Here is a 23842-nt window from a genome sequence, read left to right on the forward strand (position 1 = left end):
AGCAAGGCCATGCTTCAGGCTCCCGAGCCCCTCAGCATCTTTCCCAGCAGTGTGAGTTCCTCAAGCCCAGCTCTCAGCCCTGGCCTGTCCAAGTAAGAGTCATCCCAGCTCACAGTGACAAAAGGAGAGAGTGGGTACAGACCCCAGATCTGAGTTGTGTTTTAACAAGATGGGAAAACTGTGCCCAAGGGAAGAAAGGTCCTTAAGACACAACTGGTGGATCTATACTGCAGCCATACTTGGCTGGCCACAGCTGCTTGTGCTGAAATTTGAGACAACCATCAGGCAATCCTGAAGGATCTCCCATCACGTGGTGCCTGTACAGATGAGTGGATGGTCATACTTCCCTTTTTCCTAGTTTTGAACTATTTGCCCAGGATAATCCTGACCTGATAGTCTGAACCTTAAATGTAGATCCAAACCACAAATGAACATAATTTGACTTTTCATAAAAGCAAAGACCTGACAATAGAGAAAACTCAAATTCCTGCCCAGGCGCAGTGGAGCAGATGATGTGGCACTCACCACTTTGAAGGCCCAAGCTGGGACAGCAGATGCTCCAGTTTCCTTTAAGTACTTTTCCCAGGTGAAGTTGTCAGGATCAGGATAATCTAGAAGGGGAAAGTTGTAGGTGAGATATGCCTGCAGGAAGATGGCAAGTACCCCAAAATGTGCCACTGCCTTGAAAGATCAACCAAGTCTGTGCTAAGCACATGGAAACCTGAGCGACATCAAGAAGTACTACTATATTCTCATGGATGATGGAAGCCAGGGTACAAGAAGAAACATCTGGGCCTGCACAGATAGCTTGGGTCTTTCTTGTGTCTCCACTCAGCCTGACACAAACCACCACGCTGCACCTGAACAGGTGTAAAGAAGCCTTGGCAGGAGCATGCCACGTCCCTGGCTGTGGCCTGACTGAAGGAAACTTCCTGGGTCTGCAGATAAGCATGGGCCATGGGGTTTGTGCCTGCAGGTTCCCCATGCCACCCTGGGAAGCCTGTCCCTGAGGGGATGCACCAGCGAAGGCCGCACTCCCAGGCCACTGACTCACCTTGAGGAGGTGTGAGGGGTTTGCCGTGCTCCTGACACCATCCAACTGGGTGGATGTATGGACTACTGGGGTCACACCTAGAAAACACACCCAAACTCTTACACAGGATTCAGATACCTGGCTCATTACTGCTAGACAGTGCAGGCTGCAGGGCCCTAGGACAGGCCTGCACCACCACCAGCAAAAGCCCCTGCAGAAGCCAAGGAGTAGCCAGGGACAGAAATCACTGCAGTCCCACAGCTCCTCGGGGCGAGAAGTAAGTGGTCAGAGACCTCCAACCACAAAGGAGAGTTGCTCTCATGACCTTCATTATGCTAATTGGCAATTTTAATTGGCCTTAACCAGCCTCAACTGGAGCACGCTCCCCACTCCAGCCACAATCCCCTGCCTGCAGACACAGGAGCTCTTTCGAAGATCAGGCCTTCAGTATCTGCATTGCAGGTCCATCTCCTGAGCAGGTTTCAGGGCGAGCCCACAGCATGCAATCATGTCAGTCTTTGCTCCACATTAACTACAGGGCCGTGGCAATGTCCCAGGATTTGACATGGAACAGGTAAAAGATTTGTCTCCCAGCACAGGGGAGTGACCTTCTGCTTCATTGGACTACTGGTGGCCTGTCAGCAGCAGTGTGCTGAGACAGTCTCATGCTTTCCCAACCATACTCCTGCTGAGGCAGCAGCAGGGGGTCTCCCCAGCACTGGAACCCCAGCAGTCTCTGTGCACTTACCAGTAGTCATAAGTATCATCCCAGTTGTCAAAGTGAACCAAAAAACGATTGTCCACCACGTCCGTCACTGTGGCAACACATATCAGGGAAGGGTTCATACGATCCACAGCTTCAAGCTTCATGCCCACTTCAAAGCCTGGAGAAGCCTCGTGCTGGAAGGAGAGAGAGGCAGGTTTCTTTCAGTCACAGTCCCAGTGCTCTCCTCACAGCTTCCACTGCCTGCTGCAAGGAGGCATTTGCCCAAACCCTCCCAAAACCAGACCCTCCCTGGCCTCCAGGCAGGCTCAGGATCACGTGGGATCCCAGAAGGACAGTGCCCAGCTGTGCATACAAGAAAAGAGGCAGAGGGTGATTCAGCTTGGCCACAAAGAGAAAGGGGAAAAGAAATCTTCAGGCCTTTGGGATCTTCTATAAGCAGTAACCTCGAAGATTAAAAACAGCCTCTGACTTGCACTGATTCAGATTTTGTCACAAAACACTTGCTTGTGGTCACATTCCTCTCCTCCACTGTTGCAGCAATGAATGCCCTAGGCTTGGCAGGAAGGAGCTGGGATGGGGTCCTTCATCCTACCATGCCTTTATTTCTTAAATCTGTGCAAAATGCTGCATCACACACACTACTGGGATTGTTGCAGCAAAGAACAGGAGGGTTTAGACACCATAAATAACTTGGAGAGGTTGATTTATCAGTAGGTTGAGTTTCCTCTGCAGCTGACAAAGAAACCATCAGCATTTTCCACTCTGCTTTATTCCCACTTTCCTCACCCAAGCTGCCATATGAAAAATAAAGGCAGAAACATTTTTATATTTCTACAGTGAAGACACAAAATAGAGACAAAATAATTATACCTATGAAATATTAACTGAGGGTTTTTAGCAAAATAATTGTTGGGAGCAGCTGTTACTTCTCATCAGTGCTTTACAACAGATTTAACTGTCCATGAGACTGAGCTGGATGAAACAGTGAATCAGACCGATGCCAACTTTGGGCACATCAAAGTAATGTCCAAGCTAGGGATCCTCAGCAGCAAAACATGCCACATTCATTCAGCAATGCCAGCAGTGCACTCAGGCTTGAGAAGTGTCAAGTGGACAGAGAAAAGCCCAGCACTGGTGGAGGCATTCTGCTCAGCTGGAGGGGCAGAAGTCACATCTGAACCTGCAGGCTCTTGTAGGAAGGAGAAACTGCTACTTACAGTGTTTCGGACCATGAAGAGATGCTTAGGAGCTGCCTGAGCCTTTGTTATCTTCAGGTAGTTTGTCCAGCTGAATTCTTCTTCCTTATAACCTACAACCCCTCAGGAAGAGAAATGAGAGCAGTGAGTTCACAGACAGCAGCCAAGAGGTCATGAGGCTGAGCCCGGTCATCTCTGACCAGACCTCACCCTGCCAAGAGTGTCCTGCTGTGGGTGGACAGGGTCTACAACAGCTGTGGGAATGCCAAAGCCTGTAGCTTCAGCCCAATGGCTGATTTTGAAGGGGTGCCAGGAAACAGCAGCAGCAGAGTAGAAATCCAGAATTCACCTCCTCCCCAGAAAGGATCAGTTCCACCTGCTCTGGGGCACAGGTGCTGGCTCCAGCCTGGCACAGGGACATCCAGGGTGACCAGGCTTTGCCCCAGACTGGGAGCAAGCAGAGATCTTCAGCATGACGGGAGCCTGAAAGGTTGTCCTGTGGAACCTCCTTAGCACAGCAGCATCCCTTCTTGGACACCATGGAGCCACTACTCATCCTCCAACAGAACCCACCAACTGGGACTTGCTAACTCCTTACCTTTCGGGGGCTGGAGTTTGTGCCCTGTCTCCTCAAACCAGCCAGCGGGGTGGATGTCAGGGGAGTCAGCATTCAGCCAGAAATCGTGGCACTCGGAATAGCCATCAAAGTGGAGGCGCATCCGGTAACCACACACCTACCAGCAGAGAGGGCAAGAAAAGGAAAGGGCCATGGAAACCTCCTGCTGGCCCTGGCTGAGCCCTGCATGGACCTCCCATCCTGCACAGAACCTCAGCAAGTGACTCAGGGAAGCCAAGAGTCAATGATAGGCCAGTACCCAAACTGGGAGGCACATGCTAGTTCCAAAAGGAGTCTAACATGGAGCAAGGTAAGTGCAAAGCCACAACCAGCCAGACCTAAGAAAGGAGGTTCAGGATAGTGCATGGGTTGCCATGGTGGGGCACTTTGCTTAGGTCCAGCAAGTTCAAGGATTCTCTTGTCTGCACCCAGAGATGCTGACACAAGGGATTTTGGCTAAATGCCACGCTGTGTTGGTGAAATCTCTCCGGCAGCAGCAACAGCAGCCACTGTTGTGTGGAGGATCTCTCTAGCTGCCTGGGGAGCTCTGCAAGGCAGGGCTGGTTAAGCTGCAACACAGCTGAGCAGAGAGTCCCACAAACAGTGGGCCTCCCCAGACATAAGCAAGAGCAATGAGATGCCTCCACATCCTCCATCTCAAGGGCTCAGACCTGTCTGAGAGACATCATCTCATAGATAAGAAACTACTGGCATCACCACGGTGTCTCCCTCCATGGTCCTGCTAGGTCAGGGTGATTAAGAGACCAACTAGGCTGGGGCATGACAGTTGCTCCACAGTACTGTCTCCTGCCCCTGCAAACCGGAAAGAAACTCCTCATTTGCTTGACTAAGGTGCTGAAGCTCCAGCTCATCTCACGCAGTGACATGGGCCCAGTAGGGCCAGCTGGGAGGACCTCCCATCCCAGAGAGCCTCCCTGCGTGAAACTTGCGAACCTCACCTCAGCCACCGTCAGAATGAAGTACATAGATGGGTGCTGTGGATCAATTCCTTCCAGCTTCATCCCCACTTTAAAGCCATTCTTGCGCTGGGAAGCTACTTGGTACTGGAAGGAAAAATTAAACCACAATGTAAAAAACGACACAGGTAGCTGGGTCTAGAGCCATCTCAAAGAGCATAAGGCAATGGGAGCTGCTGGGACCAGAAGATTGTGGGCCAGAGGTTACTTCCTCATCCAAATTTAATTATTTTCCTCTAGAAAAGCATTGTTCCACCTCTTTCTGGGTCTGCATCTCCTGCTACCAGCAGAGCAAGGTGATCCTGGGCTAAGAGTAGGACACAGGCCTGGCTCCTCTGGCACCCTGGCAATCAGACGCCTGGGAGCAGGGGTGCAGTGCAGCAACATGGCCTCAGGATAACTCACACTTGGCTTTGAGGAAGGGCTGGAAAGGCTCCACCACCCTGCCAGAGCCACAGGGGTGTCCTAGACAAATGTGGGGTGCTGGGGATGGGGAACAGCACCCTGCTGGGGAATGGGACTCAAAGCAAATTACAACTGGAGGCTGACTGGTCACCTACCAGGTGAAGATGGGAGCTTGCTTATTACTAAGAGTCCCACAAAACAGGGAAGCAAGGAAGAGAGGAAAGGGAGGAGGGGTGGGAAAAAAAAAAAAAAAAAAAAAGGAAAAGAGAAGATCAAAGAGGGAAAAAGAAAGGAAAATCCCAACTCACATCCTGGAAGAGATCTAAAGGGGCAGCGACAGCTTTCTGCTCCTCCAAGTAGGGCGCCCAAGACCAGCCTTCTTTCTTCTCACTGGCACCTGAGTGCAGCACAAATGCACACACAAGAGGCGCTGCTGAGGATCCGCCCCAGCCCATCCCTGCCTCGGGGCAGTGCGGAGGGCAGGGAGCTCATGGGTCCCCCAGAAACCACATCCCTCTCCCACACACAGTCCTGCATCTCTGCAAAGCTCAGCACCATCCTACCATAGCCTCTTCTCCAGCAAAGCTGGCCAGCTGTATGAGGGACAGAGACAAGAGGCCTGCCCTCACACAGGTCCCTGGAACCCAAATGTTCTGTCTCTGTACAATGCTCTGGTGAGGCACCCGAGGGAACAGCCACCCTGTGCAAAGAATCAGCACACCTCTGCAACCAGGCCTCCTCCAGCCCATACATATGAAATAGTCACAGCACTGACGGATTTGGGACAACCAGGAGGATCCATCTAGAGGTCTAGTAATCACACAAAGGGCTCCCAGCCAGTCAAACCAGCACTAAGCTAAACCTCCCACCACCACTCCAGAGGTACCAGCTCTGCTATCCTCAGCTCTGAGACAACCACCTGAGCCCCCCTTAGCACATCCAGGGCCACCTTGATGCCCTAAAGATGCCTTTACCCTTAAGGTATTCACAAAAAGAAGACAGCATTGAGTCTTCATGGGCAGGGAGGTGATCTTTCATGCTTTCAATCCCTTTGGGAAGGCCACAAAGGTCTTCCCTGAGGCACATGAGACACAAGCCAAGTCTTTTGCTCTCCATCCACTTTCTTTACCTGCTTCATAGCACCTGAAGGGCCTTCAGTAGTACTGTGCCTATTCCAGCACTGAGTAACCCACAGCTACAGGTCAGCCATAACAGACAGTCTTGGGTAGGGCAGGCCAGGAATGCAGGGGATAAACAGACCAACTCCTTCCTCTCTTGGGCTTAGGGAAGTGGAGATGGAGAAAAGAGAGAACAAGACTCATAAGGAGAGACTGAGGGAACTGGGATTGTTTAGCTTGGAGGAGGCTGAGGGGAGTCCTTGTACCCTCTACAATTCCCTGGAAGGAGGTTGTAGGGAGGTGGGTGTTGGGCTCTTCTCCTAAGTGAATATTGACAGGACCAGAGGAAATGGCCTGAAGTTGCTCCAGGGGAGGTTTAGACTGGATATTAGGAAGAATTTCTATCCTTAAAGAGTGGCCAGGCACTGGAAAAGCTGCCCAGGGAGGTGGTGGAATCACCACCCCTGGTGCGATTCAAGAAACATGTAGATATGGCACTTCAGGGCATGCTCTAGTGAGCATGGTAGGTTTTTCAGGGTGTCTGCTGTTTGTTTTGGGGTGTGTGTGGTTATGGCTTTGTGGTTTGTCCTTTTTTTCTTTCTTCTTCTCCCTTGGGTGGATGGTCCGACACGGTGACCCTAGAGGTCTTTTCCAACTAACCATGCCAATCCTGTAATTTTGTGAAAATAGGAACTTGTGGAAGAAATTAAAGCTGAGCTTCAGTGAGCAAGGTTACTAGCCTAGATGCTTCACTACTACTTAAGAGTGATAAAAACCTTTATTAATCTTTAGGACACAGAAAAAAGTGGCAGGCAAGTCTGGGGAAACCATAAGTAAACCCTGCACTTCCACAGAATGGGAAATACACCTGGACATACAACATGCACCACCTTTGCACTGAAGCATCAAACTGTGTATTTTTTTTGCTGAGGAACTTTTAAAATAACAGAAAATAAAATGCTGAAATAATAAGGCCCAGCACTTCTTACTTGTATGCAGCAGGGAGGGTTACATGCTCAGGGTTCAGACTGTAGAGAAAAGGACTTGGCAAGAAAATATGAGATTCACTTTTTAATAATGGTTAACTCAGTGAAACTTCAGGGGTTAACAATATCTGGGCCCTGCTACTGTTTGAAATACTGAAATGTTTATTTTCAGTATTTTCCCAGGTTTTCCTTCCCCCTCAATCCCACTGAACTGCAAGGAAAAAAAACAAATAAGAAAACACTGCATCCCTCAGCTTGTCTTCTTTCCCTCTGTGTCAACAGCTCTGTGTTTGAGATTTCTTCTGGTATGGTTCAGGAATAGATCCCCACAAGATGAGACAACCCCAAATCATCCAGCTTCAGCAGCACCAGACCTACAGGAGCAGCTCCCAAACTTGTGAGCTCTGAATCACATGAGAAAAGTTCCCTGTAAGGCTGTCCAAAGGAAGGGGGCAAAGCCAGACATGGCACAGAGTCACATTATTGCTCAGCATTGTGTCTCTCAGAGCAAACTTGGTATCGTATCTGCAAGCAAGTAAAAAATTCAGCTCCCAAGGGGAGGGACCTGAAAGCACTGCACAATACAGCCCAGTGCCTGAAGAAAATTCAGCCACATCTATAAGGGTGTACCCTCCCCATGGAGTGAAAGAGAGGAAAGGAGAGAAATGGAAAGAGACAGAGAGAGCAGGATCAAGCAAGCAGAGGAGCTTAAAAGCCTTCAAGAACATGTACTAGCATGTTGCACTGGGTGTTTGACTCTGCTGGAGCACCAAAATGCTGTCCCAACACCACAGCAGGACCCCACAACCATGGTGGGAATGCTCACCCCACCATCTGCCTGGCCCTCCATACCATGCTGGCTCCCATTCCACGAATCGGTCTCTGGATTGCTGATGGGCAAGTCCCCCGCTGAGTTTTTTGTCTCTTCCTGCTTTTCCTCCTTGACATGAGAACAGACAAAACAGAAACCCATCATGTTGGAGGTCTGCACAGAGGTTTAAGTTGTGTTTTGTTGCCTTGCACTGGTGCTAAGGGCCATCATGTGCCTCCACAACATCCATGATTTGGCTAATGCTTGGCCCAGAAATGGGTGGCCAAGAGGATCCAATGTTGGGAGTCCAAGGGGGATTTTGGTGCTGAGTGGCAGCAATCACCCCTGGAGTGGAAATGACACAGTCAGGCTGGCAAGCAGAGCTTCATTGCCTTGTAAGCAACTCTCCTGTCCCCAGGATACAAATCAGGACACTTAGTTCCGCACTTACTTTGGTAGCCCAGAATCAAGAAAGCAGTTGAGAGCACTCAATACCTACACTGCAATCAGGACATATCTAGCTGTGCCCAAGCCAAGGTGCTCAGCATACCAAACAGCCAGCCAAGTGTTTAGAAGCCCTTATGCTCCACCCATTCAAGTGTTCTTGGCATCAACCTCCTATCAGCGGTATGTTGAATCATAGAATAGAATCATAGAATCATCCTGGTTGGAAGGAACCTTGAAGATCATCAAATCCAACCATAACTTAAATCCACCAACCATAACCTAATTTACCCATTCAGTGCTTAAATGATGTAGCTAAGAACTACATCTATATTTCTTTTAAACACTTCCAGGGATGGTGACTCCACCATCTCCCTTGGCAGGCTGTTCCAGTGTCCAACCACTCTTTTGGTTAAAACATTTTCTAATATACAGTCTAAACCTCCCCTGGTGCAACTTGAGGCCATTTCCTCTCATCCTGTCATGATTCACTTGAAAGAAGAGCCCAACACCCACCTCCCTCCAACCTCCTTTCAGGCAGTTGTAGAGAGCAATGAGCTCTCCCCTCAGCCTCCTCTTCTTCAAACTACACAATCATAGTTCCCTCAGCCTCTCTTCATAGGACAGTTTAGGAAGGTTACCCCTTCAACATAGAGCTGACCCTGCACTGAAAAGCACCAATGAGAACTGTGCAGACCTGCAGTGCAATAAAGGAGTGGCCCATAGGCCACCCTTGACATTGGCCCACACACACATGCCCTCCTTGCCCTCCTCCTACCATTTGCTCAGATTCATATTCTTCCTCTGAAGGGCTCTGGTAGTCCCTCCTCTTCCGTATCTTCACTGGCTTGAGGATATCAGTGGCATTGGTGCTGCTGGCAGAGTTCTCCACAATGACAGACCTGCATGGAGGAAGGGGCAGCAACCCACTGCAGCACAGTACATAGCAGCAGCTGGGGTGTCGGGAATGCTGGAGAGCCTATGTCACCCTATTTCTTACTCATACGGGCTCCCACTCCTCCTGACTAATGTAAGGACTCCTCTTAAGAGAACAAATGGGCAAACGTTAGAACCAGGGTACAGATCAGAACCACCCTCACATGCTTGCGTGTCAGAAACCTGAACCCAGGGATGGATCAAAAGCAATCTAGTGTTGTAGCAGGGCTCTGAGGTGCATCAGAATTACATGGAGATGCTGGAAAATGAGTCCCAGGAGTCAAAAATTAGTAAGTAGAGGGACTGGAAATGCCCTCATGACCCACGTCTTCTCCTGCTGCTCATCAGGCCGGAAGCAACCACTACAGCAACTCCTGCTGCAGCCCTGCTCTGAAAAATAGGTGTTTATGAGCCACAAATTGGGCATGAGGAACTGTGACTCTTCTGCTGTCCCCTGAGACAAGTCTCCATGCCTCCCACTGCAGCCAGAGCACTCTGCCTACAGGAAAACAGGAAACAAGTGGAGTCCCCAGGACCTGCTGGACACAAAGGCAATTCCATCCTTTGCATGTGGAGGATGTAGACCAGGGGAGGGAGGGCAGACAGATGGATGGACATGGGTCTGCATGGAGCAGACTCCCCTTCCTTTACCTTTCTTTGAACTGCTGGTGACAGTGGTCACTACAGAAGCCCCTGCCTTCCCAGGCTCTGTCTGAAACACGTCTCCGGCCACAGGTATCACAGTGACACATATTTTCTGCTGTCGGCAGCTTGGTTTCCTCTGGCACATCTGAGTCAGAGAGAAAAGGAGCAGTGAGGCACAAGGTGTATCAAAGGGAGGAGAGCAAGAAGCAGGAGACATTTGCTTTGCTCAGGGCCTATGCCAGTCAGTGCCTACTGCATGATGGTACCTACCCCAGAAGTGCCACCATGGTGCCCTTACCCTGAGACACAGTAGGATTGTCCCTGCTGGTGGGTGCCACCTCTGAGTCCCCATCTTTCTCTGTGTGATCCTCCTTTACTGTTTCCACTGGAGGAATCTTATCAGCACTCACCACCTTCAGCGTCCCATACTCATTTATTCGAAACTATGTCATTGAACCAAAAAACAAGGAAAGAGTTAACAAAGAGGACAGTCATGTCATTTAACAGTTAGTGGGTGTATGTGAACATGTGAGTGACATGGTTTGTTTGGTCATTAGTGCACCCAACAAAAGGAGAGCCCTTCCAACCACAGAGGCAAGCACAGAACCAAAGTCACCTGTCCTGCTGCCCCTCCCTGCACACTGCCTGCACTCAGGTGACACCTGAGCACAGGATGGCAGCACAAGGGGCAGGGTGATGTGGTGCCCTGAGGCTGAGTATTGGCTGAGAAACTGGCACATTTTGTGCAAGCTATTTCATGTCTCAAGGGTACATAGAGGGATCTAGACAGGCTTGATCGATGGGCCAGGGCCAAGGCCAATGCCATGAGTTTCAAGAAGGCCAAATGTTGGGTCCTGCACTTGGGCCACAACAACCCCCAGCTTGGGGAGGAGTGGCTGGAGAGCTGCCTAGCAGAGGGACCTGCAAGTGCTGACTGGCAGCAGCTGAACAGGAGCCAGTGTGTGCCCAGGTGGCCAAGAAGGCCAACAGCATCCTGGTCTGCATCAGGAACAGTGTGACCAGCAGCACCAGGGAGGTGATCCTGCCCCTCTGCTCAGCCTTGGTGAGGCTGCACCTTGAGCACTGGGGGCAGGTTTGGGCACCACAGGATAGGAAGGACATGGAGGTGCTGGAGAGGGGGCAGAGAAGGGCAACCAGGCTGATGAGGGGTCTGGAGAACAGGTCTGATGAGGAGAGGCTGAGCTGGGGCTGTTCAGTCTGCAGAAGAGGAGGCTGAGGGGAGACCTCATTGCTGGCTATAACTACCTGAGAGGAGGTGTTGGGCTCCTCTGCCTGGTGACCAGCGATAGGACAAGAGGAAATGGGGTCAAGCTACACCAGGGGAGGTTCAGATGGATATTATGAAAAATTTCTTCCCAGAAAGAGCGTTGAGGCCTTAGAACAGGCTGACCAGGGAGGTGGTGGAGGCATCATCCCTGGAAGTGTTCAAAAAAGGGTGGACATGGTGCTGAGGGAGTTGGCTTAGTGGTTGGGGGTTGTAGGGCAGACGGTTGGACTTGATGATCTTGAAGGTCTTTTCCAACCTTGATGATGATTCTATGACTCTATTCTATGACACCACACCTAGAGGCATCTGCTGTCTGATGGGGGCAAGAACACTGTGTCCAGGGTGAGTGCAGCAGTTTGGCAAGAGCCAACTCCACAGCGCAGTTTGGAAAGAAGATGCCCTGCAGAGCTCACAGCATCCTACTGCCTCCTTGCTCAGGCAGACCTGTCACAGCCCCCGAGGAACCACAAGTGGCCTGTCCCTGCTAAGCTCACAACATGGGAGGGGCAAAGGGCTGGGACCCAGGGCTGGGACGCAAGGATGGGGCACAGGGATGGGGCACAAGAGGAGCCTTACAGGGATGGAACAGAGGATCTTCCAGCTGGAGTGTGAGTACTACCAGGGGCGACCTCAAATCCTGGAGGTCCCTGCCCAGCACATGCTGAGGGACTGCCACTCAGAAGGGCTAGCAGCTGCAGGAAGTAGGAGGGGAAGTAGGGGCAGCAAACACAGTGGCCCAGGGCTAAACTTACCCGCAGGTTACTCCCAGGCAAAGTAGCCACCCCGTCTTTCCATTCCAGCACTCGGACTGTGCTGCAGGTCTGCACCCCGCCGATCTGGGGAATGACAGCAGCTGTGATGGGCTCCGTCCCTGCTCCCCGCTCTGGCCTGTCGGCCCCTGTGCTCCTCTGTGGCTCCCGGGGCAAGCGCTGGATTTCTAAGGTGCTCGTGGGAAGGTTGATGGTAGTGGCATTTGCTTGAGAAGGGAAGAAAGGAAACAAACAACCAGAGGCATACACAGAACACTTAACTGATGCAAACAAGGCTCAAAAGCAGCACAAAATGACAGAGATGACAGTCTCCCAGGGTTCAGTGCTGTGGGCTGAAGCACCTACAAGCAGGCAGCATGACCAAACAAGATCTGCAACCAGCAATGGCTTATGCTGGGGGGTGGCACCAACTCTATCCATATTTAACAGTTCCTGCTTCAGCCTAACCTCTGACTGTTCCTGTGACCAGGATGCTCCGATGCAGCAGGAGTGTGCTGGCATCTTCCAGTTTAGTTTCATTTCATAGGAATACACTGTGCAGCCCAAGGCCACTCCATAGTGGGAACTGAGGCATCAGGAGTAGGTAAAAACTGGGAGATTTGCTTCTAAAGAACATCCTTGATCTCACCTAACACACATCTGTGGTTTGCTCACACACCTCCTGAAAGACAATGGTCAGCTGGGCTGAAAATTGTTTCCTAATTTTCAAGAAGGGTAAAAAGGATGACCCTGGAAATTACAGGCCTGTCAGTCTCACTTCAGCACTTGGTAAATTTTTTGAGAAGGTTATTCTAAGAGTTACTGAAAAACACTTGAGAGACAATGCAGTAATTAGTCAGAGCCAACACAGGTTAATGAGGGAAAAGTCCTGCTTAACTAATTTAATTTCCTTTTATTAAAAGATCACCCACTGAGATGACCAAGGGAAACCAGCAAATGTGGGGGTTCTGGCCTTTAGAAAAGCTTTTGATACTGTCTCTCACAGTATCCCAGACAAAATGTTCAGCACACAGCAAGACAAGTTCTTAGTATGTTGGGAGAACATTCAGCTAATGGTTTGGGCTCAAAGATTCAGAGTAAATGGGGTCACATCAGGCTGGTGGCCAGTCACCAGTGAGGTTCCCCAGGGCTCAATTTCAGGACCAGTGCTCCTTTGATGTTTTTATAAATAATCTGGATTCGGGACTAGAATGTACATTAAGTAAGTTTGCCTATGAAACTAAATTAGGAGGAGCTGTGGACTCCCTCGAAGGTAGACAGGCCTTACAGAGAGATCTGAATAGACTAGAGAGCTGGACAATCATCAGCTCTATGACATTTAACAAGAGCAAGTGTTGGATTCTGCACCTGGGATGGAGTAATCCTGATTATACGGACAAATGGAGAAGCTGCAGAGCAGCTCTGTGGAAAGAGAAGTGGGGTTTGGGCTGATGTCAGGGTGACCAGCAGTCAGCAGTTTGCCCTGGCAGCCAAAAGAGCTGTGTCCTGGGTGCATCAGGCCCAGCATTGCCAGCCAGCCAAGGGAGGGGACTGTCCCACTGTGCTGGGATGGCCCCACCTCCAGCACTGTGGGCAGGGCTGGACCCTCAACAGAAGGAGGACATCAGACTAATGAGTCCAGAGGAGGGTGACCAAGGTGGTGAAAGGTCTCAAGGGCAAGACTTACGAGGAGCAGCTGGGGTCACTTGGCTTGTTCAGCTTGGAGAAGAGAAGGCTGAGGGGGGACCTCATCGCAGTCTACAAGTTCCTCAAGGGGGGCAGCGGAGGGAGAGGTGCTGATCTCCTCTCTCTGGTGACCAGCGATAGGACACGAGGAGAAGGAATGAAGCTGTGTCAGGGGAAGTTCAGGTTGGACATTAGGAAAAAGTTCTTCACTGGAGGGTGGTCGGTCCCTGGAACACGCTCCCCAGGGCCCCAAGCCTGTCAGAGTTCAAGGAGTGTCTGGACTATGCTCTTGGTCGTATGGCTTAGTTTTAGGTTGTCCTGCGAGGAGCAGGGAGTTGGGCTCAATGATCCTTACAGGTTCCCTCCAAATTGAGATATCCTGTGACACTATGATAATGCACAGCCCAGGAGCCCAAATGCCCTGCAGAGCAGGCACTCAGGACACCCTGCTGCACTGGCACAGGGCCCCAGACATCAGGGCTTTGGTTTAAGACTCAAGAGGTTTTGATCAGCCACAAATCGTCCAAGTGAGGTGAGATAGCCACAAATAACCTCTAAGCAGCACAGCTTAGCATCCCAAAGTTTGGGAGAAGCACAAACATACAAGAGGTGTGAAGCATCAATACTGGGGGAGAAGGCTGAGGTGGCACCAGTTAGAGGACAGTTCTGCATACCTGGTATGATGAAGGCAGTCGCTGGCAGATGGTTGCTCTGCACAGGGCTCTCAGTGGTTACCATGTGGACACTGACCTCCCCAGGGGCATTCCCCTTTGTGCTTCTCACAACCTCCATCTCTGCTCTGGTGTCCATCACCTCACCTGAGCACAGAGCTAGACATTGAAAGACAGCAAGAGAGAAATCACCTTGGGTACAAGTACAAACACAGCAAAGGAGGAAGAAAGAGACTGTAGAGGATCGTCCCTCCCCTTCCACCATCTCCCAGCAGAAATTCCTGTAAGATTTATTAAAGGCCCATTGAACCCAACAGAGAACAGCATGAAGGTCACAGCTGGTACCAACACGACCCAGTAAAGCCTCTGTTGTGAGATCGTAGCTCAGAGCCTGCAAACACTGAGGATTTTTTCTTGTTTGGCACCACCATAAGATGGTAAAAGCACAGCAGGTCCACCACAAGCTATGGCTGCTACTAGCTCCCACTGGTGCCTACACCACTCTGATGCAGACTGTGACTAAAGGTCAGCAAATCCTACCATGGAGAAGTCAGAGGTTCCTGAAGTTCTCGTTCCAGTTGTCCTGTTGGGCAGTCACCCTTGATCTTCCAACTGGCTGTAAGACAGAATTTGACAGTGATAGAAGTTTACCTGGGTGGGGATCAAAGGAGGAACATCAAGTCCACTGCATTCAGTTGAGCTTCTCACAGGATTGGTGATGTTTGACCCATCTAACCATGCATTTCAAGGAGTAGGCAAGGTATCAGGGCCTTGGGGCCACTATTGGGCCTTATTGGCCCTTACCAGCCTCCCCTGGAACCCACACCCATCAGCCCTGGGGCTCCATGTTGGTCTACACTCAGTCTGCAGCAGCACTGGTCTCCAGCTGCTCTCTGGCAGCAGCAGAACCTGATCTGCCAGCTCGGATCTTGGCTTCATCTCAGACCTTGCCTGGTGACCTAAGCTCCCAGCTGAACTTGGCTCACTGGCCCTGTTAGCTGCTTTCCCTGGCTCCCTGTCCCTGGGGCAGCAGCTGGCCTCTGCTGTGCCCCAGCAGGTGGGACAGAGCCTACACCAGGATGGCCCTAGGCCAGGAACTGCCTGTAAGCTGGAGGACAGAGCAGCATTGCCTCTCGGTACTCAAGGTGCCTTAGTGAGGGAGGACTCTTGGTGCTGCTTCTGCTCCAGTGAAAAACACAATGGACACAAAGAAATTAGCAGAAAACCAGCAGTATCATGGCATGTGCTTTGGGAAGGTGGATCTCACAGAATCACAGAATGTTGAGTGTTGGAAGGAACCTCTGAAGATCATTGAGTCCAACCCCCTGCCAGAGCAGGACCTAAAAAACTAGGGCAGATCACTTAAAAAGGCATCCAGACAGGTCTTGAAAGTCTCCAGAGAAGGAGACTCCACAACCTCTCTGGACAGCCTGTCCCAGGGCTCTGTCACCCTCACAGGAAAGAAGTTCTTCCTCATGTTGAGGTGGAACTTCCAGTGCTCCAGGTTGAATCCATTGCCCCATGTCCTGTCACAGGGCACAAGAGAAAACAGGCTGTCCCTGCCTTCCTGATGAGTTTGAGGACACTGCTTTGGAGAAGTGTCCCACTGTTCTGAACCTGTCCTATTTCCTACACCCTCTTCAAAGCACTTGCTGCTGGGAAGGAGCCAGGGCTACTACAGGGACTATGCTGATGGTTGCTTCTGATGCAGCCTGAATTTGAAAAAGAAGGCAGCCACATGGAAAACTGGATGCCCATTTTGGTGAACCATGATTAAATAAAGATTTGGCTACAAAGGCCAAAGCCTAAAATTTTAAAACCTGAGACAAGAAGAAAGAGATATTACAACATTTAAGTAAGAATGTAAAGAGTGGAATGTTGTGCTTATGTTAGGGGAAGATCTACTTTTTCCTCTGGTTTACCATGCTGTTAAGTATGTGATCAGAAATGAACTAATGTTCAACTGACAGATGGTACCAACCTTTAGGGTCCTCCTGGTGCAACGTGAGAAAAGCAGCATTAAGTATCAGGAGAACTGAAGCAACTGGACACGGAACTTCAGCTGAAAGCCAAAATGAATTTGGCAGCCAACCTGTCTTAATACCTACTAGGAACTTCCCAGCTTCCTTAGGCACTTAAATCTGATATTTACCCTTGATTCATTACTTGGGTTGAATGTTTCAAGGATAACTAGTAAATTTGTGTGAGCTGTTGGCTTTTTTTTTTTTAAACAGAACTTGGGACTGGAAAAGCCTAGAAAGGAAGAGAAATAACTAGCCCAAGCTGGGGGATGCTCAAACTCAGCTCTGTGCAGCAGCCTATGATATGAACACAATAGCAAACAATTGCACAGGAAATAACCAGCAGTAACTATCACATGTCAAACGCTCTCCAGATCCTTGTGGTGCTGCCAGTGCTGTCTAGACTGGTTCTCTTGTGCCTCTGTTCAGGGTGAGCAGAATGAATTTGGATTAGAGATTGCAGCCCTGCTCCTTAAACTAGAAGAAGTAAATACCTGAAACTTAGAACTTCCCCTCCAGACAATCCCTCCTCCAACAACCTCCTGGGAAAGGCCCCACTTTAGCAATGGGCATGTCCCCCTACCACAGCTGGACAGCTCATCCGAGTGGGTCAGGAGCCCTCCAAGGAGCTGAAGGGAGGGAGAGGAGTCCACTCAGCCCACAGCCCTGCCCTACCACAAACTGTCACCTCCTGCTCCTCTTATCAGCCCCTCAGCAGCATCCCTCAGGCATCAGTGCTGGGTCCAGTCCTGTTCAACATCTTTATCAATGACCTTGATGATGGGACAGAGTGTCTTCTCGGCAACTTTGCTGATGACACGAAGCTCGAAGGATTGGCTGATTCACCTGAAGGCTGTGCAGCCATTCAGCAAGATTTGGACAGACTGGAGAGCTGGGCAAAGAGGAACCTCATGAGGTTCAACAAGAGCTAATGCAGAGTTCTCCTGCACCCAGGAAGGAACGACAAAAGGAACTCCAGTACAGGCCAGGATGTTATCTGCTAGAGAGCAGCTCCATGGAGAAGGACCTTGGAGTCCTGGTAGACAACAAGTTATCCATGGGACAACAACGTGCCCTGGTGGCCAAGAAGGCCAATGGTATCCTGGGGTACATTAGGAGAAGTGTCTCCAGCAGGTCAAGGGAGGTTCTCCTGCCCCTCTACTTGGCCCTGGTGAGACCTCAGAGTGTTGTGTCCAGTTTTGGGCTCCCCAGTTCAAGAGGGACAGGGATCTACTGGAGAGAGTCCAACGGGGGCCACGAGGATGATGAAGGGACTGAACACCTGCCTGATGAGGAAAGGCTGAGAGACCTGGGGCTTTTCAGTCTAGAGAGGAAAAGACTAAGGGGGGATCTAATGAATGCCTATCAATACATGAGAGCTGGGGTCAAGAAGGCAGGGACAAGCTCTTGTCACTTGTGCCCTGTGACAGGACATGGGGCAATGGATTCAAACTGGAGCACTGGAAGTTCCACCTCAACATGAGGAAGAACTTCTTTCCTGTGAGGCTGACAGAGCCCTGGGACAGGCTGTCCAGAGAGGTTGTGGAGTCTCCTTCTCTGGAGACTTTCAAGACCTGTCTGGATGCCTTTCTGAGTGATCTGCCCTAGTTTTTTAGGTCCTGCCTGGCAGGGGGTTGGACTCAATGATCTTCAGAGGTCCCTTCCAACACCCAACATTCTGTGATTCTGTGATTCAGCAGTGGTGTCCGTGCTTCCCCTGCCACCTCTGGCCATAGCAACCTGTGGTTGGAAGAAACCCTTCCTTAACACCTTGCCCCAACTCCTGCCCTTTGAGCACATGTGGAGCACAAATTCTGCAAACAAGTCCCCAAGCATGTGTCCTGTTCCACCCCACAGGGAAGAAAAACCTTGAGGTCTTGATCACCACAAGATCTTACACTTACAGCGGTCTCAAGCCACATTTCTCTCCCTTTAAGATTCATGGGGGGAGACAGGTCCAAAGCTATTTGAAGGTGACTTATGAGCAGCAAGAACATTGTTGGTGTGAATTCGCAAGCACGTTGTTGCCACAGCTGAAACCCAGCAAACCCACCCTAAGAGGTGGGCTCTCCCAGCTCTTGTCAAGGGCTTCCATGGTGTTAGAACAATTTTCCACCAACACAGCACACATTAACCATAACACATTGTTAAACTTTTAATTCAGAATTTCTGACATAATCCCTACACACAGTTCCAAACCTTGGAGCACAGCTCCATCACTGCCCCACCATGGTCTGAGCCTTCCTGGTGGGACAGGTCTGGGCATGACACAACACCTGGGCTGCAGAGCTCCATCCTCAACCCAGAGGAGTGAGAATCAGGATTGGAGACATTGTTTGCAACCAACAGTTTTCAAAACCCTGGTAGAAAAATCCCTGGACACCCAACCTGCTGTGAAATACCTGAGGTCAGGAGCAGCATATGAGGAAATGAGGAGAAAACAACCATCACTTGTAATGGAGCACAGCCTTGGTTATGATCTCACCTAGCATCACTGTCACAGCAGGACAAAGGCAGTGGCACACATCCCATTGGACAACACTGCTGCCTGAGAGCAGGACCTCTGGCAGATAGCAGGGAGAGGATGCCCATGGCTGAGACAAGTCTGATTGCTTCAGTGCATAGAGCAAGAGCCCATGCAGGTACCACCACCCTGGAGATCACTTCAAGAGGTCTCCTGAAAGCCCTGGTATGACTTACTAAAGATCACAGGATCGTTCAGGCTGGAAGGAACATAAGGAGGTCTCTAGTCCAACCCCCTGCTCACAGAAGCATCAGCTATGGGATCAGACCCAGTTGCTCAAGGCTCTATCCAGTCTGGTCTTGAAAACCTCCCAGGAAGTTTACCATACTTCCTCCAAATTAGCACAACAATTAGCAACACAAACACATTCCCTATCTGGTCACTGCTTCAGATGATGAAAAAAAGCTTATTTATCTTCTGAATATTTGATTTTGTTTGATCTTAAAAAGCTTTTGGCTTACACATGACTCAGTGATGCCTGGTGTAACTCTGCCTATCCCAACAGGACCAGAATTAGGCCAACACTTAGCAGCTTTCAAAAAGCCCACTATACAGATTTTAAAACAGCAAGCAATTGCAGAGGTGAAAGCTATTTCAGATTTATCAGTGAGGTCCTGAGTTCTCAACTTTTCCTGGTATTAAGAGTAATTCTGTAAGTCTCAAAGAGGATGTAGTTCAGCCCCATTCCCCAACAAGCCTGCTGTTTACTCTTTCCTTTAGGTCCAGAGAGACCTAAAACTCTGCCCACTCACTCCTCTCTTCTGCCTTCTGCTGAGGGGATAGCCAAAGACCTTTGGCTCTGCCTCTGAAGAAGCCAAAAAGCAGAAAAGCCACCCTAAGAAACCCTGCCTACACGCCAACCTGTAGTCCCTCCAGCCCCACAACATGCTGGCTGGAAGGAGGGATTTTCCAAGAGGACTTTCATTCAGAAGCACTCTCTTTCTCAGCCTGCTTTGATCCAGTCAAGCAGTTCTTGCAATCACATTCTCCATGTGTGAGCATGTAACTGCATCTGGCTGGCTGCAGTCAGACCACACATGCCAGTTTCAACCAGCTTGGACAGCAAGATTAGATGTCTCTGTAAGAGTAGTCTCTATCGGAGTAAACCTTCAGGTTTGCAACACCAAGTATCTGCACAGAGAAGAGGGTTTCTGCATTGCTCCTCACCCTGCAGGGAGGGCATCAGCATGGAGCACCATCTGAACTCACCGAGCACCAGAGCACAGGTGTGGACAGCTGACCTGTATACACATCTTCACACATGCAAAGGAAACTGGCCACAAAACACATATTTGAAGGCAACCAGGCTTCACTGGATCCACTGCTCACAAAGTTTATAGCTGGTTTTGGTGCTGGTTTGGTGAGATTTTTGGTAGCAGGGGAAAGGCCCCAGGAGTGACTCCTGTAAGAAGCTGAGAAGCTCCTCCTGCTCCAAAACCAGCCAAGGAGCCATTAGAGGGACAATAGATGAACCTCTGCCATTAACATACAAGAGGACTGATAGAAGAGCTGAGCAGAACAGCAGTTAGAAAGAGCTGAGCTGGAGAGGTGAAAGGCAGTGCCAGGGTGAAGATCCTGGTGGTTGGTTGAGGAAGAAGGGGAAGAAGGTGCCCAAGCAGAAGTTTCCCTGCAACCCATGGCGAGATGGCAGCTGTGATCTGAGGAAAGCCAGATGGCCTACCCTGGTAGAAAGGACTAACACATAAGGAGTAAACAGGATGGCACTGCTTAGCATAGATAAGGCTTGGAATGTATAGATAAGGCCTGAATTGTGAGGGAAGGTATTGTGTGGGAGGATGCTCCCACAGAAACTCGCTGAGAAGGCAAGAACCTGGTGCAGACCCCAGAAAGGAATGCCAAGAGGTGAAAAGTGCACAGCGAGGAAGACATCCGGCCTTCATCCTGCCCACGACCACCAGAAGATACTGCGCAAGTGCAACAAGGAGGAGCTCGGGGGGGAAGGCAACTATGCTAATAATTAATTGTAATAACCCCTCCCTATCCTCGGACACCTAATGTAGTTTAGTCTGTTTTGCCCGGGACTTTAATTGGTGAAGAGCCCTCCTTGTCCTTGTCTTGACCCATGAGCTTCTAGCTGGGTTTCTCCTCCCCATCCTGGGGTGAGGGGTGGGGGAGGCGTGAGCAGCCACGGGGCTGGTTCTTTGTTGTTGTGTTGGGCCCAAACCAGGACACTCGTCAAACAAGAACTGTTTAGACCTGGCACAACAGTGCACTGATCAGGGGCACGGGGGCTTGGAAAGCATTTCTATAGTTGCTCTACATGAGCCTGCAACTCTGTCAGTCTTACACCTGCGCTCTTGGAACACTAAGGCAAAGCCAGGGAATGATCCACTGTTTGGGAAGAAAAGGGATCCACTGCATGCAACAGGCCACAGAGGAGCATGGAGAGAACCAGTTTCCAGCAGAGACACTGTGTCGCCCCACCAGCACGTTATACATCACAGCCTGGTAAAAAAATGTTTCATCATAAAATTGGCTTAAAATTTCAAACAATATTAACATGTTTATTTGCTTTGTGGTTTCTCATATTTTTACATATTCCTGAAATCTGCACTGATAGATGCTGGAGGCCACCCAGATGGAAAGAAGATTGACACCCAGCTTGGCAGGAAAGGCCTTGTGGGTACTGGTGGACACCAAGTTGATCATGAGCCAGCAAAGAAGGCAGGTCCTGGGCTGCATTGAAGTATCACAGCAGGTGGGGGGAGGTGATCCCTCTCTTCCGCTCAGCACTGGTGATGCCATCCCTGGAGTGCTGGGCCCAGTGCTTGGCTTCCTGGTACCACAGAGACAGGGACAGATGGGAGAGAGTCCAGCCAAGGGCCATGAAGGTGATGAAGGGACTGGAGCATCTCTGCTATGAGGGTGAGAGAGCTGGGAGTGTTCAGCCTGGAGCAGACCAGGCTCTGGGGATCTCATCAGTTTGTATAAATACCTGGAGGGAAGGCACAGAGAGGATGGAGCCAGGTTCTTCTCAGTGGTACTCCTAGGTACCTAGGAACAGGACCAGAGGATCATGGGCTCAAACACAGGAGGGTTCCCCTGAACCAGAAAACACTTTTTCACAGTGAGGGTGACTAAGCTATGGCACAGGCTGCCCAGGGAGGTGGTGGATTCTTCATCTGTGGATACACTAAAAAGTCACTTGGACATGGTTCTGGGCAGCTGGCTCTTGGTGGCCTTGATGGAGCAGGCGGTTGGACAAGATGACCTCCAGAGGTGCCTCCAACCTCAACTAGCCTGAGATACTGTGAATTATTTGTTCAGGAATTTTCTCAGCCATAACAGAGAACTTCCCCATCATTAACAGCTGAGGTTTGGATTATTATCCCGTGACATAACTGAGCCTTTAAGAAAAAGTACCAATATGAGATCATGCTAAAACTGCAAGTAGTACACCAGAGCACTGCAGAGACATGGTTGGCTGGGAGCTGCTCCCTTGGATCATCCCGTCTTCTGACATTGCCCAGGGAAGGCATTTAAGAGATGAACAGCACTTGCTCCATATATACACAGAAGCACAGTCAGGAACACCCTTTGCACAGACAAGGCAAGCACACACACTCCTTCCCTTCCAAATCTATGGCTTCAAACTCAGGAGGCAAGACTTCCTCTGGAATAAACCAGCAGGGGCCACCAAGTCCTCCTAGGTTCTGCTGGAGCAAGGGGTGAGGTCTGGAATGGACTGCAGTGTTTATCAACATCTCAAAACAGGACAAGATGTCCTTTTGTGCAGTAAGAGGCTGTTTGTGTTGCACATTTCAAAATAGTCAATAGATTCTGTGAGGTCATAGAGAAGGACCAGAGAGCAGAAAGCCTCCATCAACTTTAGGTTCAGACACAAAGTAGAGACATTTGCGCTGGGTGCCACCTGCTGTCCCCCAAAGTGCCGCTGCCCCTGGGACTAGCTCTTGGGCCTGTGAATGTGCTCAGACCCACTGGAGGAGAAAATGAGCCGTTATCAGTGATCTCATGTGCCACCCCAAAAGGTTCAAGGTGACCCCATCCAAGTTCAACAATGAAGCCAGAAGGCAGCCTGAAGCCTGGGTAGACTGGATGCAGACCTCCAGCCACTGCTGAGAGAGGCACCAAGGGGACACCTGCATCCCATCTTCCACTCTTGTCGCAAGCCGGTACTGGGGGGCTACCAGCTGTCAGGTGCTTTTGTGACTCCCCCTCCAGACGTGGAGGGGTTTTTGTATAAGACCAAGGGTCACACGTGGCACTCGCCTCTCACTTATGTAGCCATAAGTCACTGCCTACTGAGAGTTAGGGCATAACATGGGATTTTTTTCCACAAGCATTTATAAGCAGGCAGAAACATCCAAAGGAGATAGATGCATGATCAAAAAATTTAAAATGTCCAGTCTTTTATCTTCTTTTATAACCAGTAAAGAAACAAATGCAGAACTTGTTCTAGCCTGCGCAGAGCATCCTCTCTGCGGCCTGGGCTGTTTGTTCTGTATCTGGGTAGGCTGGACTAATGCCCTCCACGCTGCAGGACCTTTTCAAGGCAGTGGTATTGTCGGGATCCGGGGCAGAGCAGTGTTTAATGAACACCAGCAGGAACACGGCCAAGTGTCCACCCTGAAAGGGGCTTCCAACCTCACTGTGTACCTGAGAAAATACTGTGGGAACGCCAGGGAAGAACAGTCCCATTCCCCGTCCCTGCTGGGCATCGCTGGGTCATGCCTGGGCAGCACCTCGCACCACACACAACCCCGCTGGAACCAGTCAGCCCGGTGGGACTCGCAGCCACACCAGTACGGAACAGAACTGGTCCAAAAGAGATAAGCACCTGTACGCCCTTCTTGTAATTATTTTTTTCGGAAGATACGCCCACCGCTGGGCGCAGGGCCTCACCTTGAGAAAAAACATTTTGCTGCACACAAATGTTACAGTCCAAAAACGGCCCAGAACGGGCCCGCTGCCGCAGGACAGGCAGGGCCGGCAACCCCCGGTCCGCTCCGGTCAAATCGCCGCAGCCC

At 50.3% G+C, this 23842-nt stretch overlaps 1 protein-coding gene across 1 annotated transcript in view; it reads right to left on the bottom strand.

Moving 5' to 3' along the window:
* L3MBTL1 (l(3)mbt-like 1 (Drosophila)) overlaps positions 1 to 14427 on the bottom strand; it is a 21786-nt gene extending 7359 nt beyond the window's left edge. The window contains exons 1-13 of the mRNA XM_009999842.1: positions 14292 to 14427; positions 11935 to 12158; positions 10193 to 10337; positions 9901 to 10039; positions 9092 to 9215; positions 7911 to 7998; positions 5263 to 5351; positions 4532 to 4636; positions 3555 to 3690; positions 2978 to 3069; positions 1782 to 1933; positions 1055 to 1131; positions 526 to 611 (exon numbers count right to left, since the gene is read on the bottom strand). Of these exons, the coding sequence (XP_009998144.1) occupies positions 526 to 611; positions 1055 to 1131; positions 1782 to 1933; positions 2978 to 3069; positions 3555 to 3690; positions 4532 to 4636; positions 5263 to 5351; positions 7911 to 7998; positions 9092 to 9215; positions 9901 to 10039; positions 10193 to 10337; positions 11935 to 12158; positions 14292 to 14427 (1593 nt within the window). The remainder of the gene's footprint in view (positions 1 to 525; positions 612 to 1054; positions 1132 to 1781; positions 1934 to 2977; positions 3070 to 3554; positions 3691 to 4531; positions 4637 to 5262; positions 5352 to 7910; positions 7999 to 9091; positions 9216 to 9900; positions 10040 to 10192; positions 10338 to 11934; positions 12159 to 14291) is intronic.
* Positions 14428 to 23842: the final 9415 nt, after the last annotated feature.

Source organism: Chaetura pelagica, unplaced genomic scaffold (assembly GCF_000747805.2).
Source record: "Chaetura pelagica isolate M959 unplaced genomic scaffold, ChaPel_1.0 scaffold146, whole genome shotgun sequence".
NCBI lineage: Eukaryota > Metazoa > Chordata > Aves > Apodiformes > Apodidae > Chaetura > Chaetura pelagica.